The sequence below is a fragment of the Vipera berus genome, assembly GCF_964194415.1.
Source record: "Vipera berus genome assembly, chromosome: 2".
In the NCBI taxonomy this organism is placed as follows: Eukaryota; Metazoa; Chordata; class Lepidosauria; order Squamata; family Viperidae; genus Vipera; species Vipera berus.
The window spans coordinates 19663090-19690725 of record NC_138203.1 but is presented as its reverse complement, the minus strand read 5'-3'; the positions used below and the strand labels follow the sequence as shown (position 1 = coordinate 19690725).

General features: G+C 37.3%; 1 protein-coding gene across 1 annotated transcript in view; it reads right to left on the bottom strand.

Annotated features, from left to right (window-relative positions):
• WDR70 (WD repeat domain 70) overlaps positions 1-27636 on the bottom strand; it is a 132848-nt gene that overhangs the window by 17703 nt on the left and 87509 nt on the right. Inside the window, exons 11-13 of the mRNA XM_081318703.1 lie at positions 23228-23327; positions 20385-20469; positions 15230-15368 (exon numbers count right to left, since the gene is read on the bottom strand). Of these exons, the coding sequence (XP_081174829.1) occupies positions 15230-15368; positions 20385-20469; positions 23228-23327 (324 nt within the window). The remainder of the gene's footprint in view (positions 1-15229; positions 15369-20384; positions 20470-23227; positions 23328-27636) is intronic.

Genomic DNA, 27636 nt, shown 5'->3' with positions numbered 1-27636 from the left:
ATTTTCTCAACAACCTTCCCCAAGAAGGAAATTTGGAAACTGGATGAAAATTTTCAAGGTATGTAGCTTAATATATTCCATGAATTGAGTGTTATCTCCCAGAACCAACTGCTCACCTGGCCATATGAAGGCATATATCTTTGATATATTTCTCTCTTGAGATTCAAGGATATATCAAGTCTGCTGATGGCAGAGGTTAAGCCATTTCCATTTCCTCAAGTTCCACAAGCTCAACAAAATCCCACATTATCACATATGACATCATCTCTTATACCACAGTGTCTAAAAGATGCCTAAACCCCAAACAGATAAGAACACCTTTAGCTATAAAACAACATGCAAACTCATTTAGACACCGAAGCATACAATCTTTGCATACAATAAGCAGGATGTAGGATGCTTCACCACTCTTATCAGCACAGTGTAGATTTGTGCATAAGTATTACCAGTTGCTTCTTAAAAACAGACCAACTGAGGGAATTGATTTGCAAGTGTGCTAGCATCAGAAAACGATGCTGACCCTAACCAGAAAATAAATTATAAGGATTACATTAAATGTGCCTTCCTTCTGACATTGTGAATCAACACTTTATAAAGCAGAAAAGAGGAAATAGCTTTTCCCTCTGTAACACAATAAAACTGCATCAGCATACAGATTATTTTTTACTTGGGGGAAAATTGTCATTGGAGACAGTCACGCATATTCAGAAAGCATCTTTCCAAGAAAGGCTGGCGTAAATTTAGTCCTAAATGCTTTGCACAAGCCTAAGAGCAAAACCACTTACTTTTCTTTTTCACATTTATTGGCTTCCACTTCTGATTTTAGTTCCACATTAGAAAATAAACTGGCAAGTAATAGTTCGCGATTACCCTGGAAATCCAATTTAAATTAATTTAATGCTAAATTATAAGGGGAAAGCAATGTATATGTTTGGCATTTAGAGATTTGGGGAAAAAAGATGGAAAGTTGGGGAAAGAAAAACCTGGGCAGATAAAAAAAGATTAAGCAACGGCTGAAGCAAAAAATGGTTTGCACGCAAAATGCCTCTAGTATCTAATCCATTTCTAAAGGATTCTGTGGGATGAATGTGGGTAACATTTTGATTGCTGATGACTATCTAATTATTGGGGGGGGGGTTGCTGGAGAGAACAAGATAGTTTGGGAATTATTTTAGGGTCCTTTTTCCCTGTATAGATTATATAATAATTGTATTGTCTGTGTTCATCAAGACAGTCTTCTTTATGTTCTTTGCATTGTTCCCATATCGCGGGTCCACAAATTTACATTTCTTTGTCTGGTATGCAGTATCAGTGAGGCTTATACCTACCACTCACATGTCTTTATCCAGGCAATTTCCATTGGTTGATTACTATGTTTATCAAAACAGTAATCCATGGGAAATAAATCAAAGCTTATTACATTATTGCTGGACCACAAACTAATTAGATATACTTTTTTAGCCTAGAATAAAGTATGGCTCCAGTGACAGAAAGCCACATCACCTATCTTCTGTGGCAAACTACAAGGCTGAAATTCAGTAGTATAGTCATAAACGTGGACTGGTGCCTCATGGGACCTTCAGGCCAAAACTAGTCCAAGGTTCTTGAAGTATCAGACTGTATGTAACACCGGTAACAGTTTCTGATTTAACTCAGTTACCCAATGCAAAACTCAAATTTTCTCCCAATGTCTCACGGCTGGCTGGAATGAAGGATATTTCTGTATTCTGAACTTTTTTCAGCTTCTTCCTTAACTGTTATCTGTGCAATGCTTAAACTTTTAGAATACATCACTAGAGCCTGCATCATACTGAGGTTTCAATATAAGAGAAAGTCTTATGTCAACCCTGATGCAACCCCCCTTTTTTAAAGAACAAGCTAAACAATTCATGATAAATATAATGTAAACCTAGAACTTGAAAGATCCCATAATTGAGAACTCACTGAATTTATAGTGTTAGCTACTACTGAAGAAATGTACAAATGGAAACAGAATTCGATATAGATAAGCATATAGATGTATTAGCTTTCAATTTCTTCACATTTTTAAAATATGTGTATACATTTGGACAATTATCTGAATAAAACACAGTTAATCCTTGTATAAAAAACTCCTAATGAAGTCGTAATGCAGACATCCTTGCTTAGGATGACACAAGAAGCAAATGCCTTAGGTTTTCGCTAAACCACAAAAGTCTATGTTGGAAAAAAAACCCTCTTTGTTCTATTTTTCATTATCAATATTTTTCAAATTTACACTGAATGAAAAGCAATTGATGTTCTCTTTTTTATTCAATCTTATCTACTCTTTTACCCTTGTGCCAATATATATGTTCAAATAGTTTGGCAGAGAAAGAAAAGCTTAAAAAAGAATACTGGGATAATTGGAAACATTTTGTTCAAACCTGGAAAATGTACAGAAATATAATATTTCATAGGTAAAATAGTCCTAAAAATATGAGTCTCGGGTACATACATGTTTAAAACTAAAAACAAGGATCACCAAGACTTAAAAAAATTATTAAAACTGAGCTTTTGTCAGGGCCTACAGACATCGTCAGAGTATAAGCTAGGATTGGGAAGCACGTTCTTATAGTCTCTGTAAGGCCAGTAGTTTGGCTAATGAGCGTGTAACAGGTCTATTCCACTCCTGCAATCAATTGCATTGGTCCTGTCTCCGTCAAGCGTGCTGACGTCCTGAGCCAACATGGCTGGGTCAAGAATTCTGGGAGTTGAAGTCCACAAGTCATAAAAGAGCCAAGGTTGCCTACCCCTGGTTTAACCCTTTCACACTTGCTGTTGCTGTCATAGTCTGCCGCTTGCCCCTGGTGCCAGCCTCGCCATTTACACCAGTCAGGTGCCGTCTTCCCATGTCTTTGGGTCCTGTCTGCCTTCTCATCATCATTTGCTGTGATGACTTGTTCATTGATGAGAACTTGTCATCCTCTATTTTCTAGCAAATGTCATCAGTGGTCTACCAAATCAGCTGCAATGATTGTCCATGCAACTACGTTGGTGAGACCACAAAATGCCTCCGGACAAGACTTCATGAGTATGAATTGGCTGTTAAACGAAAAGAAAAACAATCACAGGTATGGGCTCATACCATCGAGCACAACCACACGTTTAACTTTACAGAAGCCAAAGTCATAGCTCACGATGCAACTAAGGGGGGCCGCCTGCTAAAGGAGGCTTGGTTATCCAATATTCTGTCAATCGGCACATCGAATTATTGCCAGCCTATCAGATGCTGAGTCAGCATGAGTCAGCAGGCAAGAAGACAGAAAGGATGAACCAACAACCACCGCCTCCCTGCATGAACAAGAAAATAGAGGATGACAAGTTCTCATCAATTTATCTGTCAGCACAGCAAATGATGATGAGAAGGCAGACTGGACCCAAAGACATGGGGAGAGGGCATCTGACTGGTGTAAACGGTGAGGCTGGCACCAAGGGCGAGCGGCAAACTATGACAGCAACAGCCAGTGTGAAAGGGTTAAACGAACAGTGAGAGGATTGCTCGCGGCAAGATGAACACTCCCGACAGGAGGGGTGAGTAGAGAGTATTTCATATGTATATTCAGGATTTTCTGAATCAGGCTCTCTGGCCAACTGGAGGGATGTCCGACAACATTCAGAGCCTTACCCCACAACTCACCCCTTATGACCTTTTGACTTTGAAACCTAGGTTGCTGATTAGGCAGTGCTGTGGTCCATATTGAGCCCATGTGACTGAGACTCAATTGTAGTCTAAAAGCAGAAGGTTTAAGCTTTTATCTTTCTAGCTGAAGGAAGAAGGGAGCAGAAGAAAATATAGAAAATTTCTCTGCATGTGAGCCATAGAAAACCTCTGTGAACAATAAACAAACCCAGCAGTGGGAAACATGGACTCATCTATATTCATAAGCCAGAAATCACCACTGCGGTCATTTCATACTATTTTATTTTCTGGTTTCAAATGAAAATGCATCAACAGTGTGATGGGCTACAAACTTTCATTAAGTCTGTTTATCTATTTAACAAATGTCTTGATTCTTTTAAGATGGCGATTGGTTTTCCCAGTTCTTCCACTAAGTCATATGAATGGTACAAAAGTGACTGGTTCATTGGTTCAAATAAATGAGACCTTCTCTATAATGAGTTTATGAATGAGATTTAAAGCTGCCACAGCTACCTATTTTGGGGAGATGTGATTTTAAGACTTATCTCTCTCTGTCACACTTATACGTTTTGGCCTTGGTCCACAGTCTGAAGATATTAAATCATTGCTGAATGCACAAAAGACATAGCTCAGCGCCTCTCAAGATTATACAAGATGTATACTTTGGATCCATATAAACTGAGATAAACAGAATTACAAGGTTTTTTGTGCTATAATTCTGATTGAGCTTAGCATAAAACTGCTGCTTAGGTTTCTGACCACAGGAGTTATAAATCAGGATGGATATTTAATCATAAGATTAAATCATAGGATTATATTTCATATCACGGAAAAATAAAATATTGTAGAAACTTTTTCATTGCAATAAACCTAAATATATTCATTAATTTGGACATATTACAAATTTGTTTTGCTTGTATCATGAAGTGTGATATTGGTGGTGGGAGAAGTATGCATGTAAGTCTAGGCAACAAGAAACCCAATTTTGGATTTTCAGAAGCTTCTCCATCCAAGAACTTCAATACTTTTGTTGTTGTTGTTGTTGTGTTTTCAAATCTGATTCTGGTTGACTACACAGACAAGTCCACATAGTTTTCTTAGCAACATTTCATTACCATCTTCCAAGGTGGCTGACCGAGAGAGTGGCTGACCCAAAGTACATAGTTAGCTCCTAGGTCTACCACAAGATCTAGAACTCAGGATTTCCCACTCCTAGTTCAGTGCCTTAACTCCTACATCAAACTCAGTCTCTTAGCACAAATTGTGTCCCTGATATGTTTTAAAAAATAAAATAAAATAAATAGTTAAATTTGTACGACACATCCTTTCATGTGCAGGTTTTTAGGTGGTTTTTGGCAGTGCGCATTTCAAAATGAGGATTTCCAAAATCCCGAGAGCGATTTTGCTAGTAACTAGTTGATGCCTTCTCTTTCCCATATTAAAGATTCATTGAGGGGAGAAATCCAATCCTATCAGGTTTTCATGCTCTATGGGAATAAAGCCAACAAAAAAAACTGTTATCTGTGAGAAATGAATCCAACTGAACTCTTGTAACTGATTGCACAAACCACAAGGCCACATAATCATAGCACTATGGGTCACATAAAAGACAGCATTTACCAAGAAGAGGTAGAAAACTGTGCAACTATATGAAAACTGTAACTTCCAACTGTCCTGTCTGAAAGAGACACTAAAGATAGGCAATCGACCTTTGGCCAAATAACTCCCCTGAGTTTGGGGGACAAAAAAAATTGTGACTATTAACTACATCTATTTATTACAGGCTACTGACTCAAGCCTTAATGGGTTCAGTGCTAAAATAATTCTTTAACACAGCACTTATCTGGCAGTGGATTAACAGAATAAAAGAATTGGAAGGGACCTTGAAGGTCTTCTAGTCCAACTCCTGCTCAAGCAGGAAACCCTGAACATTTCAGACAAATGGTTGTCCAATATCTTCTTAAAAATCTTCCATACTGGAGCACCGACAACTTCTGGAGGCAAGTCATTCCACTGATTAATTGTTCTAATTGTCAGGAAATTTCTCCTTAATACTAGATTGCTTCTCTCCTTCATTAGATTCCATCCATCGCTTTTTGTTCTGCCTTCAGGTGCTTTGGAGAATAGGCTGACCCCTTCTTCTTTAAGGCAGCCCCTTAGATATTGGAACACTGCTATCATGTCACCTGTAGTATTTATCTAATTTACATAGCTGCCCATCTCATCAAAAACAACTCTAAGCTAAGCTAAGAAAAATGAATAAATCTGTCTATCATCATTAATTATAAAAACATTAACAGCTATACAAAAACCCCAAACAAGGAAATAACAGATGAAGGGATGTTAAAGGAGATCTATCCCTTGGGGTACCCACACTTACTGCCTGCTTCATAGTTTTAAAATGACCATTTGAAGACTCTAACATGGATCAGAATGACATAGAACAGTGACTAAGAACTGCTGCTAAGAAAACTTTAAATGCTTGCTTCTCAAGAACCAGTGTTACTTTCTGCTTTAGTGCTGATAAAGCTGTACAATGGGGTTGCTTGAAGAATGTTGTTCTGATTTGTTTTACTTGGCAGCCCTTGCAGTAAGATAAGAAGGTCATCAGCAAGAAAGGCTCTGATCACATAAGGAGAGTTGTTCATATGGACAGTTAGACTGTATGGTGACATTCTACTTAGAGAGAAAAAGGGGGGGCGAAAGAGAGAGAGAAGCCCACAAACTGGGCTTATTATGGCTAACCTGAGACCTAACCATTATTATACTTTTCATTTAAAACTATTTTTTTAAGGTAGGGATTCAAAAGAACACTATGTGCATAGCAATTACAGTCATGTAAAAAAGAAAGTACACCCTCTTTGAGTTCTATGATTTCACGTATCAGGACATACTAAAAAATCATCTGGTCCTTAGCAGTTCTTAAAAGTAGGTAAATGCCACCTCAGATGAACAACATATGACATATTATACCATGTCATCATTTATTTTACAAAAAGAAAGCCAGAATGGAGAAATTAACAAAACTACACATACGTTTATTCTATACTAGACAAACTTTGGATGCCCTCCAGGGAAATAATAACAAAAAATACTGACAAAGGCCACTAGTTCTAAACTTTACATTACAGAGGTAATAAGGCAATATTTTCCTCTTTTCTAAAGGCCACAATTTCATAGTAGCATATATTTGTTTAGCAATGTGCATGTAGCATTACACATCAAAGTTATAAAAAGGCAGAGTTGGAAATATTTGTAGACAGAGGTGACTAAGATACTATAACATGATTTAGCACCTATTAAATTATAGCTGGATACTTATAAGACATAGACACGGTACCAATATTGTATGTCAACTAGAGCATTTGGGACCAAAGTGACAAATCTAATAAATTGCATTTATTAATCACACTGCACTAAGCTTCTAAGGCCATTTCCAATGTGTTGATTTATAGCATCATATAAGCTTCCCAAGCATTCACTATGGCAATATATAGCTTGTCTTTATTACTGATATACTGCCATTAGTGAAGGATGGATGATGATGTAAGATATTCCCAATCACTGTAGAAATAGTATAAACATGAACTTTATCTATCTGAGAAAATTGTGGTGATGTACCAGGTATGCCACTCTGAAGAGAAGGGATGGGAAAACTGCAGCTCCTCAGATTCATTTTATTAGATTTACACACTGCCTTCCTGTTTATAGAAGCACTCAACGTGGAAACTCGTGTTGCTGAAAGTCTGCAGAAAATTACCAACTTTCCTCTGTGAGATCTTTTGCAACTAATAAAAACGATTCCCGTCTCCTAAGGAGGTACATCTAACAGGACCAAGAAGAAGAGCTGTCTGTGGTGGCTCCCTCCCCTTTGGAACATCTTCCCTGCGGAGATACGTCACTATGACATTCTCCTAAAACCCTGAAGACCTGGTTTGCCAACAGGCCTGGGGAACCAGAGTGGAATGGAGCCCATCATCTGGCTTATTTGATTAACTGATTGTTTTCATCAGAGGGTGGAGGGGGGGTTATTGTTTTTTATTGCTTTTATATTGGGATTATATCTTTATAAGCCTCCCTGAGTCACTCATAGCGAGTTGGGCCGCCATATAAATTTTCTTAATTAAATAAATAAATCTGGCTAGATAACAAGTCTTCTGGAAGAAGGGAGGGCAAAGGGGGGGGAGGGACGATGAAAGCTGCATCTTACGAGATGGGCAGCTATATAAATTTGATTAATAAATAAAAATAAATACATAAAGCATCTCTTTTTGTCGCATTCACATATGAAAGGGGTCGAGCCTGTGTTGTAATGCTGTCTTAATGACTACAAAACAGCATGGGCTGCACTGCCTAAATGCCTACGGATAAGATAACCCTGTAGGTTCTCACATTAACCCATCTAGGGGGGAAAAACTTCGAATAATAATGCACTTTTCCCATAAAAACTTAAAGGGGAGGTTGGTGAACAAAGGCTGTCATGATTAAGATAGAAAGAAATGCTAGACATCTTTTTGGTCAAGCATTTAGAACTGGCCATTAAGTTTCCATTAAGCATCAGGTTCATTCACAGGCCAAAATCAACTGGCTATTTACCAAGCAGTTTTAAACAGTAAGTTTACAGCCCTAAAGCAATTTAAAATTATCTCTGTTGTCTGGACAGCCCCCTCCCCACTGTCTGATAAAATAAAACCAAACAGCTGTAAAAAGTGTTTTTCTTTACATGCTTACCAGTCTTGTTTCATGTAATGAACCAATTAGAGGTAGTTTATCCTTTAACCCAATAAGTGTTGTTAGTTTGTCCAGAGCTATAACGGGGGACCCAAGATCCTTCCTCTAACCTTCCTTCAATTACTGGGACACCATCTGATTTTTACTTAAAAAATATGATTAAGAAGCAATGGATATTCTCTGGCTGGCATGGACTATTTCCTTTCCTTTAATTTCTTAATTATGTATGCCATACCTACTGTAATCATATCAAAAGGTAGCAAATGGATATTGAATTCTTTTTTTTTGTTTTGACATTTCCTCTACAACACTTTGATCTCAACTCAAGATTATCAAAATTTTGCAGCCTAAACCAGTCAAATAATATCACATCTCAAAAGCAAAGAGCAAGATAAGCCAAGCACAGAACCTCATAATGCCTATTAATCTAGCAAGTGAACTCAGCAATATACAGATGGACAAAAGCCATTCAGTCCACTGGCTATCGGAGTACAAGGCACAGAGATGAGTGGGGCGCTGTTAGAGATTAAACTTGATTTGGGTGACAATATTATATAATGGAGTAAAAGCACCTTTAAGGAGTTAAACGGCCTAAGGGTGTGGCTGTAATTATTCCACATAAAAGAGAGTTAGATGTTACACATAGTTGCTCTTGTATATGTGTTTGATGTTAGTGTTTGGATACCTCTTGTTCTCTTGTTTGCTAACTTGATATTTATTCTCTCAAGAATCAACTGCTTGCTACAGTGTATATTGTTTTTGATATTGGTAAGCAGCTTTTGTATTTTGATACTATGTTTTTATGGACTGACTTTTATGTGCATGATACTGGATTGATATTTGGACTATTTCTTACTGTGTTTCTTTTTGTTGTCTGAGTAAAAATAAGTTATAAAACTCGTGTTAGTGCATTACTGTTTGCCTAAAAGTCCCAGTACAACTTCCACTGTGTATTAATAATACTCTGTTAAACAAACCATTTTTTCTACAACATATTCTAACAATGGTTATGGGCCCAGATCCAGTGTGGTGCTGAGGACAGGCACAGTATTGTATTTATATTTCCTAACTGAGTTTTCAAATTCAGACAATGGCACAAGGACTATTCAATCCATTCTGCATTACCCGGCTTAATGGGTCAAACTACGTATCCTGGTCTACACAATGTAGTTTGCTATTACAAAATCAAGGTCTTTGGAAAATAGTCCATAATCCTCCTGATGTAACTGCCTGGGATCCAACTAATGAAGAAGATAACAAGAAGATTGTAGACTTCAATAAAGACAATGATAAGGCTTTATCTATCATTGGGCTAACATTAGGAGACCAACAGCTAGTCCATGTGCGTGGAGAAGAATCTGCTGCTAAATGTTGGGCTAAGTTGAAAAAGATTTTTGTTCGGGACAGTGTTGGTGCTCATATAAATCTTACCAGAAAGCTATTTAGAGCTAGACTGGAAAAGAATGGCGATATGTTAGCTCACCTTAACTTTATAAAAGCAACTTTGTTGGAACTGCAAGAAAAAGAACTTATTTTCTCAGAGCTTCACCAGGTTTACATCATTTTATCATCATTGGATGAGAGCTACGATGCCTTTGTATCGTCCTTGGAGGTTTTGTCCAAAGAAGACCTAACTGTTTCTTCAATAACTGGAAGGTTGTTGGAAGAATCAAGATGTCGTATGGAGAGAAAACAGTTGAGAGAGCCATTGCAACAAGAAATAAAGAAGACTGAATCTGCTTATATTTTAAGGAAATGCTTTAATTGTGGGTTAAAGGGACATATTGCTAAGTTTTGTCAGAATAGTAATTGTCAGAGAAAGGAAAGCCATAGAAAGAATAAAAAGCTGATTAATGTAGCTGTAGCTAATAGAACTACTAATAACCACAATTGGTGGGTGGTAGATAGTGGAGCTACACACTGTATTTCAAAAATAAAAAGGGATTTTGAGAATATAAGGTCTAGTAAAAAATATATTTCTATGGCTAATGGCTGGAGAGTCAAGGTCTCTGGAGAGGGTAAGGTTTACTGTTCATTTTTAAAACAAAATTTGGAAATGCTATATGTTCCCGGATGTGATTATAATCTATTATCAGTTAAGGCATTATTGGAAGCAGGTTTTAAAGTTACTTTCCAAGGGGAGGAATGTCTTATTCAAAAGAATGAAGTGAACTTAATAGCTAATATGAAAGACGGTTTGTTTGTAATTAGCAATGATCCTATTATAATGGCTACTACTTGTACAAATCAAAAACCACATGATGAATGTATTCATTTATTACATAGAAGATTGGGTCATGTGAATTTTAATACACTAAAAAGAACTGTAGCTTTGTCTAATGGGTTTAAGTTAAAGGCTTGTAAGAAATATCTACAGTGTAACGTATGTGGTAGAGAAAAGAGCAGGGCAGCACCAGCTAATAGGTTAGATGGATTTAAAACCACAACTCCATTAGAACTGGTATTTATGGATTTGATAGGTCCTATGAAACCCAGTTTAGGGGGTGCTTGCTACATATTAAATATTCTAGACCATTATAGCAGATATGGGTTCTGTTATCTTCTTACGTCAAAAACTGAAACTATACAAACAATATCTAATTGGCTCAAGTTTGTACAAAGGAAAACTCAGTTAAATGTAAAAACCATAATAACAGACAATGGAACTGAGTTTGTTAATAAACAGTTCAATGAGCTGTTAGTTTCAGAGGGAATAGAGCATAGACGTACAGCTCCTTATAGACCTCAGCATAATGCATTTGTTGAACGGAGGGGCCAAACATTGCAAGCTATGATTAGATCTATGATTGAAGATTCTGGTTTACCTGATAGCTTATGGGGAGAAGCAGCAAAATGTGCTAATCATATTTTAAACAATGTGGTTAGTTCAGCTACAGGTAAAATTCCTTATACCTTATGGTATAAGAGAAAACCAAATCTTAGTTATATTCACACATTTGGGACACCTGCTTGGGTACATATTCCAAGTTCAATAAGAAATAAAGGAGAACATAGAGCTAAACAATTATTTTTTGTTGGCTATGAGTTAAACCATAAGTCTTATCGGTTCTGGGAGAAAGGTACTAAAAACATTTATTGTAGTTCTAGCGCTGTTTTTCAAGAACAGTCAGGCTGGGAAAGGGTAGAAGATATTGTATATATTCCTCAACAAGATTTAACTAACTCCTCAAATGAAAGTGATAAAGAAGAGGAGGAACCTGCTAGAGAGATCAAACAAGAACCACTGATAGTGAAGACAGGAGAGGAAGAAGATAATAATGTAAATGTACCTATAAGTCCAATAATTCTCAGAAGGTCTAACAGGGAAAGACGACAGCCTGATCGTTTCGAGGCAGGTTTAATTTGTCAAATAGACATTGAACCTTCTAATGTTGAAGAAATAAAAATGTATCCTGAGAATGAAAGAAAGAATTGGAAAGTAGCTATGGATAAAGAAATAAAGTCTTTGCAAGATCTTAATGTTTATCAAGAGGTTAAAATACCTAAAACAGAAAAGTTAATTGGATGTAAATGGGTTTTTAAAATGAAAGAAAGTGTTACAGGAGAGGTAATACATAAAGCAAGATTAGTTGCTCAAGGATTTGCACAGAATAATAGTGATTATGATGTAGTATTTTCCCCAACGTTAAGAGCTTCCACTCTTAGGGCTGCTTTAGTTTGGGCAGCAAATAAGAATTATAGTATAAAACATGTAGATATTGAAACTGCTTATTTGCATGCAACATTAAACCATGATATATATATGAAAGTTCCATCAGGAATAGAAAGTAAGGTAGGGTACTGTTGGAAACTGAATAAGAGTTTGTATGGTTTAAAACAGTCAGGTTATGAGTGGAATAGATGTTTAGTAAAAGAGTTAAATAGTTTGGGATTTAAAGCTAGTATTGCAGATCCTTGTTTATTTATAAAACAGCAAAATAGTGAATTATCATTGTTATTATTATTCACTGATGATATTGCTATTATAGCAAAAGATGAAACAGAAACTGAAAGAATAATTTCAGGGTTAAAAAGAAAATTTAGAGTAAAAGATCTAGGAGCTATTAGTCATTATCTAGGGCTGGATATTGTCAGGACTAGTAAAGGATTTAAACTGTCTCAAGCTAAGAAAATTAATGGTTTGCTGAAACGTTATAATATGGAAAACTGTAAACCAGTAAAAACACCTATGGTTCAAGGTTTTGAGAGTTCAGCAGATAACAGCAATGTCTTTGATAAAAAGATATATCAATCATTAATAGGCAGCTTGATGTATTTATGTAACTGGTCAAGACCTGACATAGCATTTACAGTTAATCATTTAGCTAGATATTGTGAGAATCCTACAACCAGATGTTGGCAAGGTGCAAAAAGAGTTTTAAGATATTTGAAGCACACCATACATTATTCTCTATATCTAGAGCCAACAAAGGAATTGGAACTAAAAGCATTTGCAGATGCTAGTTTTGCATCTGATACTGTAACCAGAAAATCCACTTCAGGATTGGTTGTATTATTGGGAAATGCTTTAGTAGGATGGAGGTCTAACAGACAGAAGCATATAAGCTTATCAACAACTGAATCCGAATTTTCCTGTTTATCTTTATTATGTACTGAGCTATTGGTATGGAAACAATTATTGTTTGATATGGGTTTAAATTGTAATGAACCAATAAAAGTGTATGAAGACAATCAAGCAGCTATAAAATTAGCAACTAATGCTGCAGTGAAAACTAGATCAAAACATACAGATCTACGGTATCTAAATGTCAGACAATGTGTTAAAGATAATTTGATTAAACTGGAATATTGTGCAACTGAAGATAATATTGCTGACCAGTTTACTAAAGCTCAGGGTGCTATAAAGCATAAATCTGTTTGTGATATGTGTAATTTGAGATTGTAAAAATATATGTATAATATGCCACCCAAAAGGGGAGATTGTTAGAGATTAAACTTGATTTGGGTGACAATATTATATAATGGAGTAAAAGCACCTTTAAGGAGTTAAACGGCCTAAGGGTGTGGCTGTAATTATTCCACATAAAAGAGAGTTAGATGTTACACATAGTTGCTCTTGTATATGTGTTTGATGTTAGTGTTTGGATACCTCTTGTTCTCTTGTTTGCTAACTTGATATTTATTCTCTCAAGAATCAACTGCTTGCTACAGTGTATATTGTTTTTGATATTGGTAAGCAGCTTTTGTATTTTGATACTATGTTTTTATGGACTGACTTTTATGTGCATGATACTGGATTGATATTTGGACTATTTCTTACTGTGTTTCTTTTTGTTGTCTGAGTAAAAATAAGTTATAAAACTCGTGTTAGTGCATTACTGTTTGCCTAAAAGTCCCAGTACAACTTCCACTGTGTATTAATAATACTCTGTTAAACAAACCATTTTTTCTACAACATATTCTAACAGGCGCTCCAAAATTATTCAGACCAAACTATTTAAAGAATGTTGTGCTCTAATCCATATCTAGTAGATTCTACATCTGTCTGGATATTCATCATCCTATTCAGATAGAGTTTGAATAGGTAACATCCAAGCACACTTTCACTTTCTAACATATTGATTCATAATATTTACCAGTTGTCCTTCTACCCAAAGCTTAGAGAAAAATTCATTAATCATCCTTAAAGATATAATATGCATTTCTTCATTTTGTGGAGTTTGAAACGAACTATAATATGCCACAATATAACAATAATGATTCAAGCAACTGCAGTCATTGTGGGCTGCCTCCACCCCCACTCCTAAATCTATTGCATTTACAAACAAAATTTGATCTTGTAAACAGAATTAAGTTACAAATAGTCACAAAGAAATAAAGTAATTTTGAAAAGTTGCTTAAAGGCAGTGTCATGTCAATTTACTATTTATTACAGAGCTGTGGTGGCGCAGTGGTTAGAATGCAATACTGCAGGCTCCTTTTGCTGACTGCCAACTGCCAGCAGTTCGGCAGTTCAATTCTTACCAGCTCAAGGTTGACTCAGCCTTCTATCCTTCCGAGGTCTGTAAAATGAGATTGTTGGGGGCAATATGCTGACTCTACTTAGAGAAGGCTCTAAAGCACTGTGACACAATATAAAGCTATTGCTATTGCTACTTTAACAAAAAAAAAAGTCTAACAGTGAAAGAGGAAAAACTTTATATGGAGAAATTAAGCTAGAGATTCCTCAAGCTTGGCCCAGAGAATCTGGAGTGGGATGAGAAGGCTCTATGATGTTTCATTGCTTTAAAACATTTAACTATTTCAAGACTTGGGATCCAGAAGACATTAAGTAATATTAGCCTCTTGTTTCATTAGCTCCAAGATAAATTACCATCTTGGTGAGATTATCAGCCTTAAAGTTCACCCCCAGCCCAATCACATGGGATATCCATGACAAACAGGAACTGGGATACAATTCAGAATACAACGGAACAGCAGAATTGGAAGGGGCCCTGGAGGTCTTCTAGTCCAAACCACTGCCCAAGCAGAAGATGCTATACCATTTCAGACAAATGGTTGCCCAATCTCTTCTTAAAACTCTCCAATGATTTTTCTTGGCTTGCCCTCTTACAGGCTGTATTGTTATTAATAAACTGCATAACTCTCCTACCCTACAGAAAACATGCATTATTATTACTGACTGATGGGAGGAATTTATTATAAGAGATCACATAATTATCCAGAAATAGTACCCTCCATTTAACTGAATTTTCTACAACATCAAGCTCGCATTTAATTGTAATCTAAAGTTAATAAATAAAATTCATCATCCTTAGAAATAACTATCATTCTCATACATCAATAAAATAAGTGATATACTGAACTTTGGCTTACCGCATCAGTGACATCGATCTCATACATTTTTTTAAATGTTTCCCGATCAAAAAAGAGAAGTTTTGCATTGCCGTGTCCTTTCTTAACAGAAATACCAGTAACAAGTAATTTATCATCTGGGCTAAAACAACAGTCGGTCCTGTAGACAATATAATACAGATTGGTTTATTTTTTTGAAATCCAATTTATATAATATTTCAAATCTATATTAAAAAGATAATTGTGTTTGACAACTAAAATCAAAGTGGCATTCCAAATAATCCTAACTAGAAAAACCAACAAATAGAGATTTCTCCTGAAGATTTCAACAACCAGAATGAAAAAGTGTCTCATGTGTCTAGTTTACAAAATAAAGAGTTTTGAAATGTATAATTCAGTAATAGTTCAGCGGGCCATAATGTCTATTTCTAGCAATATGATACCCAACCATTTTATATGACAAATGGTAAACAGACCCATTTTCAAAATCGTTTTTCATGTCTCCTCTCAAAGCAATAAACAAACGCATGGATTCTTTAAAATTAATTTGAGGTGAAAGCTAAGAGCTTATAGACAAGTAGCGAGTAAAAGCAATATGCTAAATCAATTTATATCCAAAGCTTTAAAAGCTCTAGCATTATCCCTAAAATCTGGGGGAGATATAATTTTTGCTCTCTGCAAGCTAAGCAAACTGGAATGAAGCCTGGTTGAGAAAACCTTGTCTCTCCCCTTTTCTTTCATCCTAGGCCAATTTCTTTCTCAAGGTTATTGTTGAAAAAGGTGTAGCATGACATTGCTCATCAAAGATTTAATATTCACCATGATTCCTGTCCAAAGTAGATATGGAACCAAGGAGATCTAATACCATAAACATTGTTGTTGTTGTTAGCTGCGAAGTCGTGTCCGACCCATCGCGACCCTATGGACAACATTCCTCCAGGCCTTCCTGTCTTCTACCATCTTCTGGAGTCCATTTAAGCTCACGCCTACTGCTTCAGTGACTCCATCCAGCCACCTCATTCTCTGTCGTCCCCTTCTTCTATTGCCCTCGATCTTTCCCAGCATTAGGCTCTTCTCCAGTGAGTCCTTCCTTCTCATTAGGTGGCCAAAGTATTTGAGTTTTAGCTTCAGGATCTGGCCTTCTAAAGAGCAGTCAGGATTGATCTCCTCTAGGACTGACCGGTTTGATCGCCTTGCAGTCCAAGGGACTCGCAGGAGTCTTCTCCAGCACCATAGTTCAAAGGCCTCAATTCTTTGGCGCTCAGCCTTTCTTATGGTCCAACTTTCACTGCCATACATTGCAACTGGGAAGACCATAGCCTTGACTATACGCACTTTTGTTGACAGGGTGATGTCTCTGCTTTTTAGTGTGCTGTCTAGATTTGCCATGGCTTTCCTCCCCAGGAGCAAGCGTCTTTTAATTTCTTGGCTACAGTCCCCATCTGCAGTGATCTTGGAGCCCAGGAAAACAAAATCTGTCACTACCTCCATTTCTTCCCCATCTATTTGCCAAGAATTGAGAGGGCCAGATGCCATGATCTTGGTTTTCTTAATGTTAAGTTTCAACCCAAGTTTTGCACTCTCCTTCTTCACCCGCAACAAGAGGCTCTTTAGTTCTTCTTCACTTTCTGCCATTAGAGTGGTATCATCTGCGTATCTTAGGTTGTTGATATTTCTTCCGGCAATCTTAATTCCAACTTTTGATTCATCTAGCCCTGCCTTTCTCATGATGTGCTCTGCATATAAGTTAAATAGGCAGGGCGACAGTATACAGCCTTGCCGGACTCCTTTCCCAATTTTGAACCAATCAGTGGTTCCGTGTCCAGTTCTCACTGCTGCTTCTTGACCCGCATATAGGTTTCTCAAGAGACAAATAAGATGGTCTGGTACTCCCATCTCTTTAAGAACTTGCCACAGTTTGTTATGATCCACACAATCAAAGGCTTTAGCATAGTCAATGAAGCAGAAGTAGATGTTTTTCTGGAACTCCCTAGCTTTCTCCATGATCCAGCGTATGTTAGCAATTTGATCTCTAGTTCCTCTGCCTCTTCGAAATCCTGCCTGTACTTCTGGTAGTTCTCGATCCACATACTGCTGAAGTCTAGCTTGTAGGATTTTAAGCATGACTTTACTAGCATGAGAAATGAGTGCAATGGTGCGATAGTTTGAACATTCTTTGGCACTGCCTTTCTTTGGAATTGGAATGTAAACTGATCTTTTCCAATCCTGTGGCCACTGTTGAGTTTTCCAAATTTGCTGGCAAATTGAGTGTAGCACTTTTACTGCACTGTCTTTTAAGATTTTGAATAGCTCAGCTGGAATACTGTCACCTCCACTAGCTTTGTTGTTGCTCAGCTTTTCTAAGGCCCACTTCACCTCACATTCTAGGATGTCTGGCTCGAGGTCAGTGACCACCTCATTGTGATTATCTGGGACGTTAAGCTCATTCTTGTATAGTTCTTCTGTGTAATTTTGCCACCTCTTCTTAATCTCTTCTGCCTCTGTTAGGTCCCTGCCATTTTGGTCCTTTATCATGCCCATTTTTGCATGAAACGTTCCCTTCATCTCTCCAATTTTCTTGAAAAGATCTCTGGTCCTCCCTATTCTATTGTTTTCTTCTATTTCTTTGCACTGTTCATTTAAGAAGGCATTCTTATCTCTTCTAGCTATTCTCTGGAATTCTGCATTCAATTGGGCATATCTATGTTTTTCTCCCTTGCCTTTCGCTTCCCTCCTTTCCTCAGCTATTTGCAAAGCTTCCTCAGACAGCCATTTTGCTTTCTTGCATTTCTTTTTCTTTGGGATGGTTTTGGTTGCTACCTGTTGTACAATGTCGCGAACCTCTGTCCATAGTTCTTCAGGCACTCTGTCTATCAGATCTAATTCCTTAAATCTATTTGTCACCTCTACTGAATATTCAACAGGGATATGATTTAATTCATACCTGAGTGGCCTAGTGCTTTTCCCTACTTTCTTCAGTTTAAGCCTAAACTTTGCAAGGAGAAGCTCATGGTCTGAGCCACAGTCAGCTCCTGGTCTTGTTTTTACCGACTGTATAGAGCTTCTCCATCTTTGGCTGCAGAGCATATAGTCAATCTGATTTCTGTGTTGACCGTCTGGTGATGTCCATGTGTAGAGCCGTCTCTTGGGTTGTTGGAAAAGAGTGTTTGCTATGACCATCGTATTCTCTTGACAAAATTCTATCAGCCTGTGCCCTGCTTCATTTTGTACTCCAAGGCCAAACTTGCCTGTTATTCCAGTTATCTTTTGGCTTCCTACTTTAGCATTCCAATCCCCCATGATGATAAGGACATCATTTTTTGGTGTTACTTCTATAAGGTGCTGTAGGGCTTCATAGAACCGGTCAATTTCATCCTCTTCAGCACTGGTGGTTGGGGCATAGACTTGGACTACTGTGATATTGAATGGTTTGCCTTGGATTCGAACTGAGATCATTCTGTCATTTTGAGGATTGTATCCCAGTATTGATTTTTCTACTCTTTTATTGACTATGAAGGCTACTCCATTTCTTCTGAGGGATTCTTGCCCGCAGTAGTATACCTGATGGTCATCTGAATTAAATTCACCCATTCCTGTCCATTTTAGTTCGCTGATACCTAAGATGTCGATGTTCAGTCTTGTCATCTCTTGTTTGACCACGTCCAGCTTTCCTTGATTCATGGATCTTACATTCCAGGTTCCTATGGAGAAAAAATCTTTACAGCATCGGACTTTCCTTTCACCACCAGACATATCCACAGCTGAGCGTCCTTTCGGCTTTGGCCCAGTCGCTTCATTCTTTCTGGCGCTACTAGTACTAGCCCTCTGCTCTTCCCCAGTAGCATATTGGACGCCTTCCGACCTGAGGGGCTCATCTTCCAGCGTCATATCGTTTTGCCTTTTGGTACTGTCCATAGGGTTTTCATGGCAAAGATACTGGAGTGGGTTGCCATTTCCTTCTCCAGTGGATCACGTTTTGTCAGAACTCTCAGCTATGACCTGTCCGTCTTGGGTGGCCCTGCACGGCATAGCTCATAGCTTCATTGAATTACGCAAGCCCCTTCGCCACGACAAGGCAGTAATCCATGAAGGGGACCATAAACATAGGATCTTGCAAAGTATTATTCCCCCTGCCTTGCAAACCTTTTAAAGTGGCTACGGCCAGTATACTGGTGTAGGCTTTCACAACTATCATCCATGAAGCAATGATAAGTTTTAGGGCCCAACAGCAATAAACCAAGGCCATTCAGCCCCAACTTATCACTGTTTCATAGTTATAGCCATGCTTATACTGGACACCACTTATGCTATATCTTTATTTAGATTAATATGGCTCATCTTCACTAAATCCAAAATGCTCTTCAAATCTATGTTTTTCCTTATCGTTAAGTCATCATGCAACTCACCATTAGCAATTTAGAAAAAAGCATATGTAGTATTAAAAAAAGGTAAAATAGATTTCCTTCAAGTGAAAAGATTTTTGGATCCTTGAGGTAAACTGTGCAACTTTTACAACTTAACAGTCCTATGAAATATTTCCTTATAAGGTAATTCATATTTCATAACCACTGAGCCAATGTTTTTTTATTGAAAAGTTTTTCAATACATTTTATCTTTAACAATCCCTCCCCCCCTCCCCCCACCCAACCCTTCCTAACCCTCCCTAACCCTCCCCCCACCCCTTCCCTCCTCCCCCCTCCCCGACTTCCCAGAGCTAAATACAAGGTATAAAGGTAAAAACAATCATAAACAACCATATGTTAACAACAATAAACTATTAAGTCTATCGCACTCTAGCTCATATAAAATGACTACAAGCAATACTAATATCACTTCAAAACTTATACAAATGGTAAGTGAAACTGAGCCAATGTTTTAAATCAGAGGTGGGGAACTATGGCCCTTTTATGACATGTGGACTTCAGCTCCCAGAATTCATGAGCCAGCATGCTCAGTCAAGTCATAGAAGAGCCATAGTTTCCATCCCTGTTTTAAATGGTGGTTTAAAACTTTACCAATACAATCTATTTCTTGAAAACTGGTAAGCCACACCAAAATTGCAAATATGTTGAGTTCAAGCCATGCAAACTTAAATTCAGAAGATGTTTCTCCAGTGAACTAATCTTGATCCATTTCTGTGTTTCCCTTTTCACTAAAAATTATAAAAGCTACTTACATAGGGAAGAAACTTGGTAGGCCACTGATAGAATTAAGAGGTGCTTTAAACTGTCTGATGTCCCAGGTTTTTAAGGTATCATCACCTAGTAAGTAACAGATATTGAATATCCAGTGGTTAAAATGCAATTTTTATATTAAAAAGCAAAGATATTAATTCCTGCTTCAATCTTTTCAATGATTTTCTCCATCAAAGGTTTTGGTCCAAGAGGAATTGTAAATAATGCACCTAGAGCAGTTTCAGAGAATAAACAAAATAACAGACTTAATTTAATTTTATTTTAATTTTATATTGTATTGTTTTTAAATGTTGCCTTGTAAACCGCCCTGAGTCCTTCGGGACTAGGGCGGTATATAAACTGAATAAATAAATAAATAAATAAATAAATAAATAAATAAATAAATAAATAAATAAATAAATAAACTACAGTTCTAGTTGAAAATTTCAGAAGATTGTGGTTAGTTTAAAATTAAAAGCAAAAGCTTTCTAAGCCAGCACAAAAGAAGAGAAGAGTATTCATGTGAACTGCAGATTTTTCTTAGAGCAGAAAATTATAATTTCTCAATTGTGCTCAAATGGGATGTAATCTTTCCCCCAAATCCCTGTATTGGGGACTGACTGCCAACAAGCTTAGATGGCACGGCCAATAGTAGGATACTGAGGGTTGTCATTCACTATTATTGGAAAGGCCACAGGTTTCGAATCCTACTTTGGACTTCTCAGTGACAATTCTTCTGAAGTGAAGGGTGAATTTAATGGATTCAGAAGAATTCTAAATGTGGTTTGACAAACCAAACCTGAAGAAATATTCAATTGTTGGAAAATGTATTACATTTTATACAGGCAAAGATCTAATTGTGAGAAGCTAATTTTAGCTTTAAAAGCTACAACAGACAGGTATTCAAGTTTACTATGTAAGTCAAGTACAATTTTTAAAAATGAAAAATAGTATTTTCAAGAGATCTAAATGTCTTCTTCACATAATGGTTGTACTGATTTCTTACTCTTTTTTTTTGCCCCCAAACTATTTGCTAAGTTCCAGCTATGCTCTCTATCCAATGTTATAAGAGTGGCATAAAGGATTTCTACAGGTACACAAAAGGTGAGATAATCCCTCTAATTACCGTAATTGAGAGAGGTGACAACTGAGCTACTTACTATCCACATGACAGAGAACATAATATGCAAATCAGACCAGAAATACCACTCTTGACTGCATATTTTGCCTTTTAATGGTTTTAATGTATTTGTTGTTGTTATTACTTGATTATTTATTTGCATGTTTTTTAATAGTGTGAGATGGGTAGTTCTACAAACTGAAAAATAAATTTAAAAAAAAAATACAAACCAAGACTGAAGTGCTCAAGTTACAAGTTCTATGTGATGTCCAAACACTAAGTAATTCAACTGTAGAAATAAATGCAAAAGAACAACTGCATATGGCAAATGCTCAAATATCTTTCACAAAAAATAAATCGTAATCAAGGTTCCTACAGCCTTGACAGACTAGGCCCTGACATGATCGTTTCTCTGGAGGAATGATATAAAAGACAGAAACTCAGGCAGATGACTCTTGTTACTATTTAAAAAATATGTAAAAAAAATGTCTTCTTCACTGCATCAGACTACAGGATCTAAAGTTTCCATCCTACTTTCTCATCTGCCAGCCTTAATCACAGTTAATATTACATCATCATCAATAACCATGACTATTAAAGTTCATCATAGTTTCCTCTTACTCTATATTATAAACTGGTTTGTAAATTGTGGTTAACAGAAAATCCTGATCTGTAATGATCCTAGAGATGATATTTAAAAACCTTTTCAAGAAGTATGAGATAGAGATAGTAAGAAAAAAAAGCTTCTGTAAACTAAAGCTATAGGGATTATTTTGATATTTCTGCCCTGATGGTTAAAATTAGATTTATCCATTGTTTTTGTGTCTTTAAGTCTTTGACCAGAATCAGGGGATTTCACTCAATCTTGGATATTCACGAAGTGATTGACAAATACTGTCTTTTAACTTATCTTACATCACAGGGGTTCCATCATAAGGATAACATTGGAGGAAAGAAATGTTTAATCTTTGAGCTTTAGTAGAAAAGAAGGATATAAAGAAAAATAATCTAAGAACTAAAGGAAAAAGTTAAATTTAGGCAATCATTTACCTTAAAATAAAGAAAAGAAAAAGAGACACTACTGAAGCCTATCAACATTTTTTTATATCCACCAGTCATTGCAATGAAATTAAACAGTGGAAAAATACCATAATAATTTAAGACGTAAAGTAAAGCTAAAGAATGAGGGAGTTGAAAATTTGATAAAGGGCAGGGGTCTTCAAACTTGGCCCTTTTATGACTTGTGGACTTCAACTTCCAGAATTCCTCAGCCAGGCATGCTGGCTGAGGAATTCTGAGACTTGAAGTTCATAAGTCATAAAAGGACCAAGTTTGAAGACCCCTGCTTTAGGGTAACTCCTGCTTAACTTAATAACAGCTAATTCTGCCAGTGAGTGTCACAGATCCACACCTGCTAATGGACCCAGCTAGCCTGGGACTCTTGTTCCTGCTCCTTGCCCTCCCCCATTTTTAAGCACTTAAGTTGTAACAAAGATGAACTGCTTGATTAACATACTCATTTCCTGACTCAGGATAGTTGTATAGGTTAGGCATACAACTACCCTCAGGCAAATGGGCAAATGGAACTTGGTGTAAGCTTCCTCAAAGCAGGACAGAAATGCCTTTGTTCTCTTTCCCCATCCCCGTGGCTGGCACCAAATTTTGCTCTATGAATTCAGCAACTTGTACCCAGAACTATATATAGAAGGTAATGTGGTCACTTACCTCCCCGACTGGCAAGAACGGTACCATTATAGGAAAATGTCAAACTTGATGTGTCAGTGCCTGGAGCATGTGCTTGTCTGCAGTGAAACTTGGTATGAACCTGTGTGCGGAGCAAATTAATATTACAAAGGTTTGCTAATTTTAGACAAAGTGCACTTGGTTCTTTGAGAACATCAAATGTATTTCATTGCACTTTTGGATTAAACAATGTATAAGAAGTTTCATAATCTCCGGTATTAGGGAAAACAGATGAGAGCTGACATTCAGCTATTCTTGTTCAACACCTTTTATATACATTTAACAGCTTACCTGTATATGGGAGGCCAAGGATTTTTAGCATTTCCAGATATTTAGCTTTAGGATCCAAAACTATAATAATGTAACCATACAATGGTAATGTACCTGCATCTCTCTCTTTTATATGAGTTAGAGGCAAATATGTATGAGTAAGGTATAAAAATATTTCTAATCAGGAGAAAAAAATCCCATCCTTTCTATGGAATATAAGATTCAAGACCACAAAATATTTCATCTTCTTCTGGATGTATCTTGAAAGTGAAATCTGGAAAGGTTGGATGCCAAGCCTGAGAAATGCTAAAAAGCCTGGCAATTGAGAAATCCAAAAAAATCTAAGTGCCATTTGGCTTCCTACATGCTACTATGACAATGAATTCTTTTGGGGGGGATATTTCTATTAAAATACATTTTTTAACAATTATCCTTATTTATTAAAAGATGAGCATTTTTTTGTAAGCTCGTTCCTCTTGATGTATGTTTTAAAAATATTTTTTATAAATGTCAGCTATATTTTAAAATATTAAAATGACTTCCCCATACCTCTTACTGGGTTCATAAGGAAAAACTGACAAAGTTAATACTGTAGTGAAAAAATATTATCTTCTCTATGATCTGTGAAACTGAATACCTTAATCGCATATACATTTCCTGCACATATCAAATCAAAATTATTATAAAGGACTTAGGGTAATCCTCAACTTACAACCACAATTGAGCCCAAAATTCCCATTGCTGAGCAAGACAGTTGTTAAGTGAGTTTTACAACCATTTTACAACCTTTCTTGCCGCAGTTGTCAAGTGAATCACTGCAGTTGTTAAATTAGTAATACATATATATTCCTGTCTGAATATATACAGGTTGGAGAGAGATGGGGGTGTGGCTAAATATGACCCATTTTCTCTCTATCCTGAGCACTTTACTGTCCCTGAATTAGATATCAATCAACCCTGAATCCCCCAATGTTGCTTTTATGGTTCTATTGACCTCAGCCTATTTGACTAATGACCAGAAGTTATGGTCACTATAGTCCACCATCAATGGATCCATGTGTGGGAAAATCCACAGTCAAGAATTCTCAAACATGATCTTTCTACATGCTGATTGGTTTATATATGATAGACAGATGACAGATAGAGCCAGTTGGTCTAGAAAGTGGGAGATTGTCCTCCTCAAGTCCCGTTTTAGCCATGAAAACCAGCTGGGTATCTTTGGGCCAGCCATTCTCTCTCAGCCCAACCCATCTCACAGGGTTGTTGTTGTGGGGAAAATAAGAGGAGGAAGGCATGTTGCGTATGCTCACTGCCTTGAGTTATTTGTAAAAATAATAAAAGGTGGGGAATAAATAAATTATTGAAAGAAAGACAGACAGACAGACAGATAGATATTCTTAAGTAGTCTATTTACAAGGCTATCAATTTAACCCAAATTAACTTCTTTAATGCTCAAGAACATCAGGTTCAGAGTAACAGAGGATAAGCCTGTGCCATTCTACAAAATCTTTTACAAAAACTGGAGCAAATTAGCTTGAACAATGATTTGGTATTGCCTTCTGCCAAATAAATCCAGGCTTCTGAACTCATCAAACAGTGCAAAGAGGTGTCAGCATAGTGAAGTTCTAACACTACTACTGTTCAGCATATCAAAGACATCCCAGGCTAATTCTTTTCGGGCCCTTTTTTGGTATATAAGGTAGACATGCCATAGATTATAAAACAATAAAGCAACTCTTAACAGAGTCACAAAACAACTATAGGTAGTCCTTGAGTTACGACCACAATTGAGCCCAAAATTTCTGTTGCTAAGTGAGACGTTTGTTAAGTGAATTTTGCCCCATTTTACAACATTTCTTGCCCCAGCTGTAAAGTGAATCAGTGCAATTGTTAAATTAGTAACACAGTTGTTAAGTGAATCTGGCTTCCCTATTGACTTTGCTTGATCAGAAGGTCACAAAATGTGATCACGTGATCCTGGGACACTGCAACTGTCATAAACACACGCCAGTTGCAAGCATCTGAATGGGGAGGCCTCAACAGTCATGTGAAAAAATGGTCATGTCACTTTTTTCAGTGCCATGGTAACTTTGAATGGTTACTAAACACATGATTTTAAGTCGAGGACCATCTCCATCACCTTTTCAGGTTTTTTTATACATGCACATCGCTAAACTCCACATGAAGCCAAAATCAAGAATGGGTTAGGATACCCACAGAGTACTGTATGTGCTACATTTTTTTAGATGCTAGCATTCATCTGCAACTTTTTATGTGTTTTGTTTTCAAAATACTAATCCGTTCTCCCGTGCTCTATTTTTGCATTCACGAATACTTAATTTTCAATCAGAATTTGTGACTTGGAAAGAAGCTTCCCACAAAACTGACCAATAACATCTTTCCATCTTTTTTACTTGAAGCCGCATTTCCAAGTTTAAGCACAGGAGAGTTTAAAAAAGGAATGGGTGGTCTGAACTTTGAGAACTGGAGTTTGGACTGGTCATCTACCCTTCCTTCAGAATAAGATGCAGTTATTCTCAGTTCATATTTATAAGGAATAGTAATGGTAGTCATTGCCAAGGGTCTGCTTAAAGCACTAGCATTGGAACAACTCTTTAGTTACTAACTCCAAGGTATTAAGGATATAAGACATTAAACTTCTGACACCTCCAGGAGCTCCTGGAACGGCTCTTGATTTAAATTTTGGAAAGTACTTCACCATTAGATTAGACAACTGATTCATCATGAAAACTTTGCAAGTTCAACACAGCTTAGAAATTCCTTCATCCTGGAAGGTTAGAAGCAATTAGGTTCATGAATAGAAGCTGGAGCCCAGCAAATACTTTCTCCAGATGTAGGCACTGACTTAGAGAAAAATACTACATTGCCACTACAAGCAGTTTCATCCAGTTATAGAAATCTTCCGACTTCCAGTTTACCGAGCCAGCTGACATGGACGTCTGGAGGTGCGGCTCTCGTCTTCCACATCCAGTTTCACATCGCTGAGAGGTCCTAAAAGGGCCAAACAGTCGCCTTGGAGGGGCGACCAGCAAGAAGGGGCTTTTGCAGAAACGCGGGGGAGCCTCCTCACTCTGAACCTTTGAAGGTCTCTCAAGACCTGGTTATGCCAGTAGGCCTGGGGACCCCAGAGGTTGGGTGAACTCATGAGAGGGCTCCATTATTACTAACATCCCTCTATCTATATTTTTTCCTGTTTTACTTCTACTCAAATTTGTACTTGCACTCAAATTTCTTCTATAGTTTTTAATACTCTTTTCAATAATTATTATATAAAGGCTTAAGATACCGTATTTTTCGGACCATAAGATGCACTTTTCCCCTCCCAAAAGTGGGTGGAAAAACGAGGTGCGTCTTATGGTCCAAAGGTAAGCGAAAACACTTGTCTCCCGTTCAGTCAGCGCAGTCCATCAGCTCCTTTGGAGAGACGTGATTGAATGAAGACATGGAATTCTCCGCCCCGCCCCTGTGATTGGTCGGCAGGGGAGGAAATACGGACGTGCCTGCCATGCCTTCTGACTGCCTCCCCCTCCCTGCACACGCACATTTTCTTTCTTTTACCTCGCTGCTAAAGAAAGTTTTTGCTAAACTAAACCTCATAGGCAAAGCCGTGAGGAGTTGTCCCTGCAGGTTTCTCTGCGAAGTTTATTGGAAGTGATTTCCCATTTGCAAGATAATACTGCTAATTGTTTGAAATTGCTTCGGCATCTTAGAAAACCTATTCAGGGAAAAGAAACTACCGGTACCTACCTTTCTTTCTTTCTTTCTTTCTTTCTTTCTTTCTCTCTTTCTTCCTCCCTCCCTCCCTCCTTTCTTTCTTCGTTACTTCTCTTCCTTCCTTCCTTCTCTCTTTCTTCCTTCCTTCCTTCTTTCTCTCTCTCTCCCTTGCTCCCTCCATCCTTCCTCCTTTCTTTCTTCCTTCCTTCTTTCTTTCTTTCTTTCTTTCTTTCTTCCTTTCTTTCTATCTCTCTTTCTTCCTTCCTCCCTCCCTCCTTCCTTCCTTCCTTCTCTCTCTCTCTCCCCTCCTTCCTTCCTAGTATACCGGTACTATTTGGTTCAGAATATTTTTTTTCTTGTTTTCCTGCTCTAAAAACTGGGTGCGT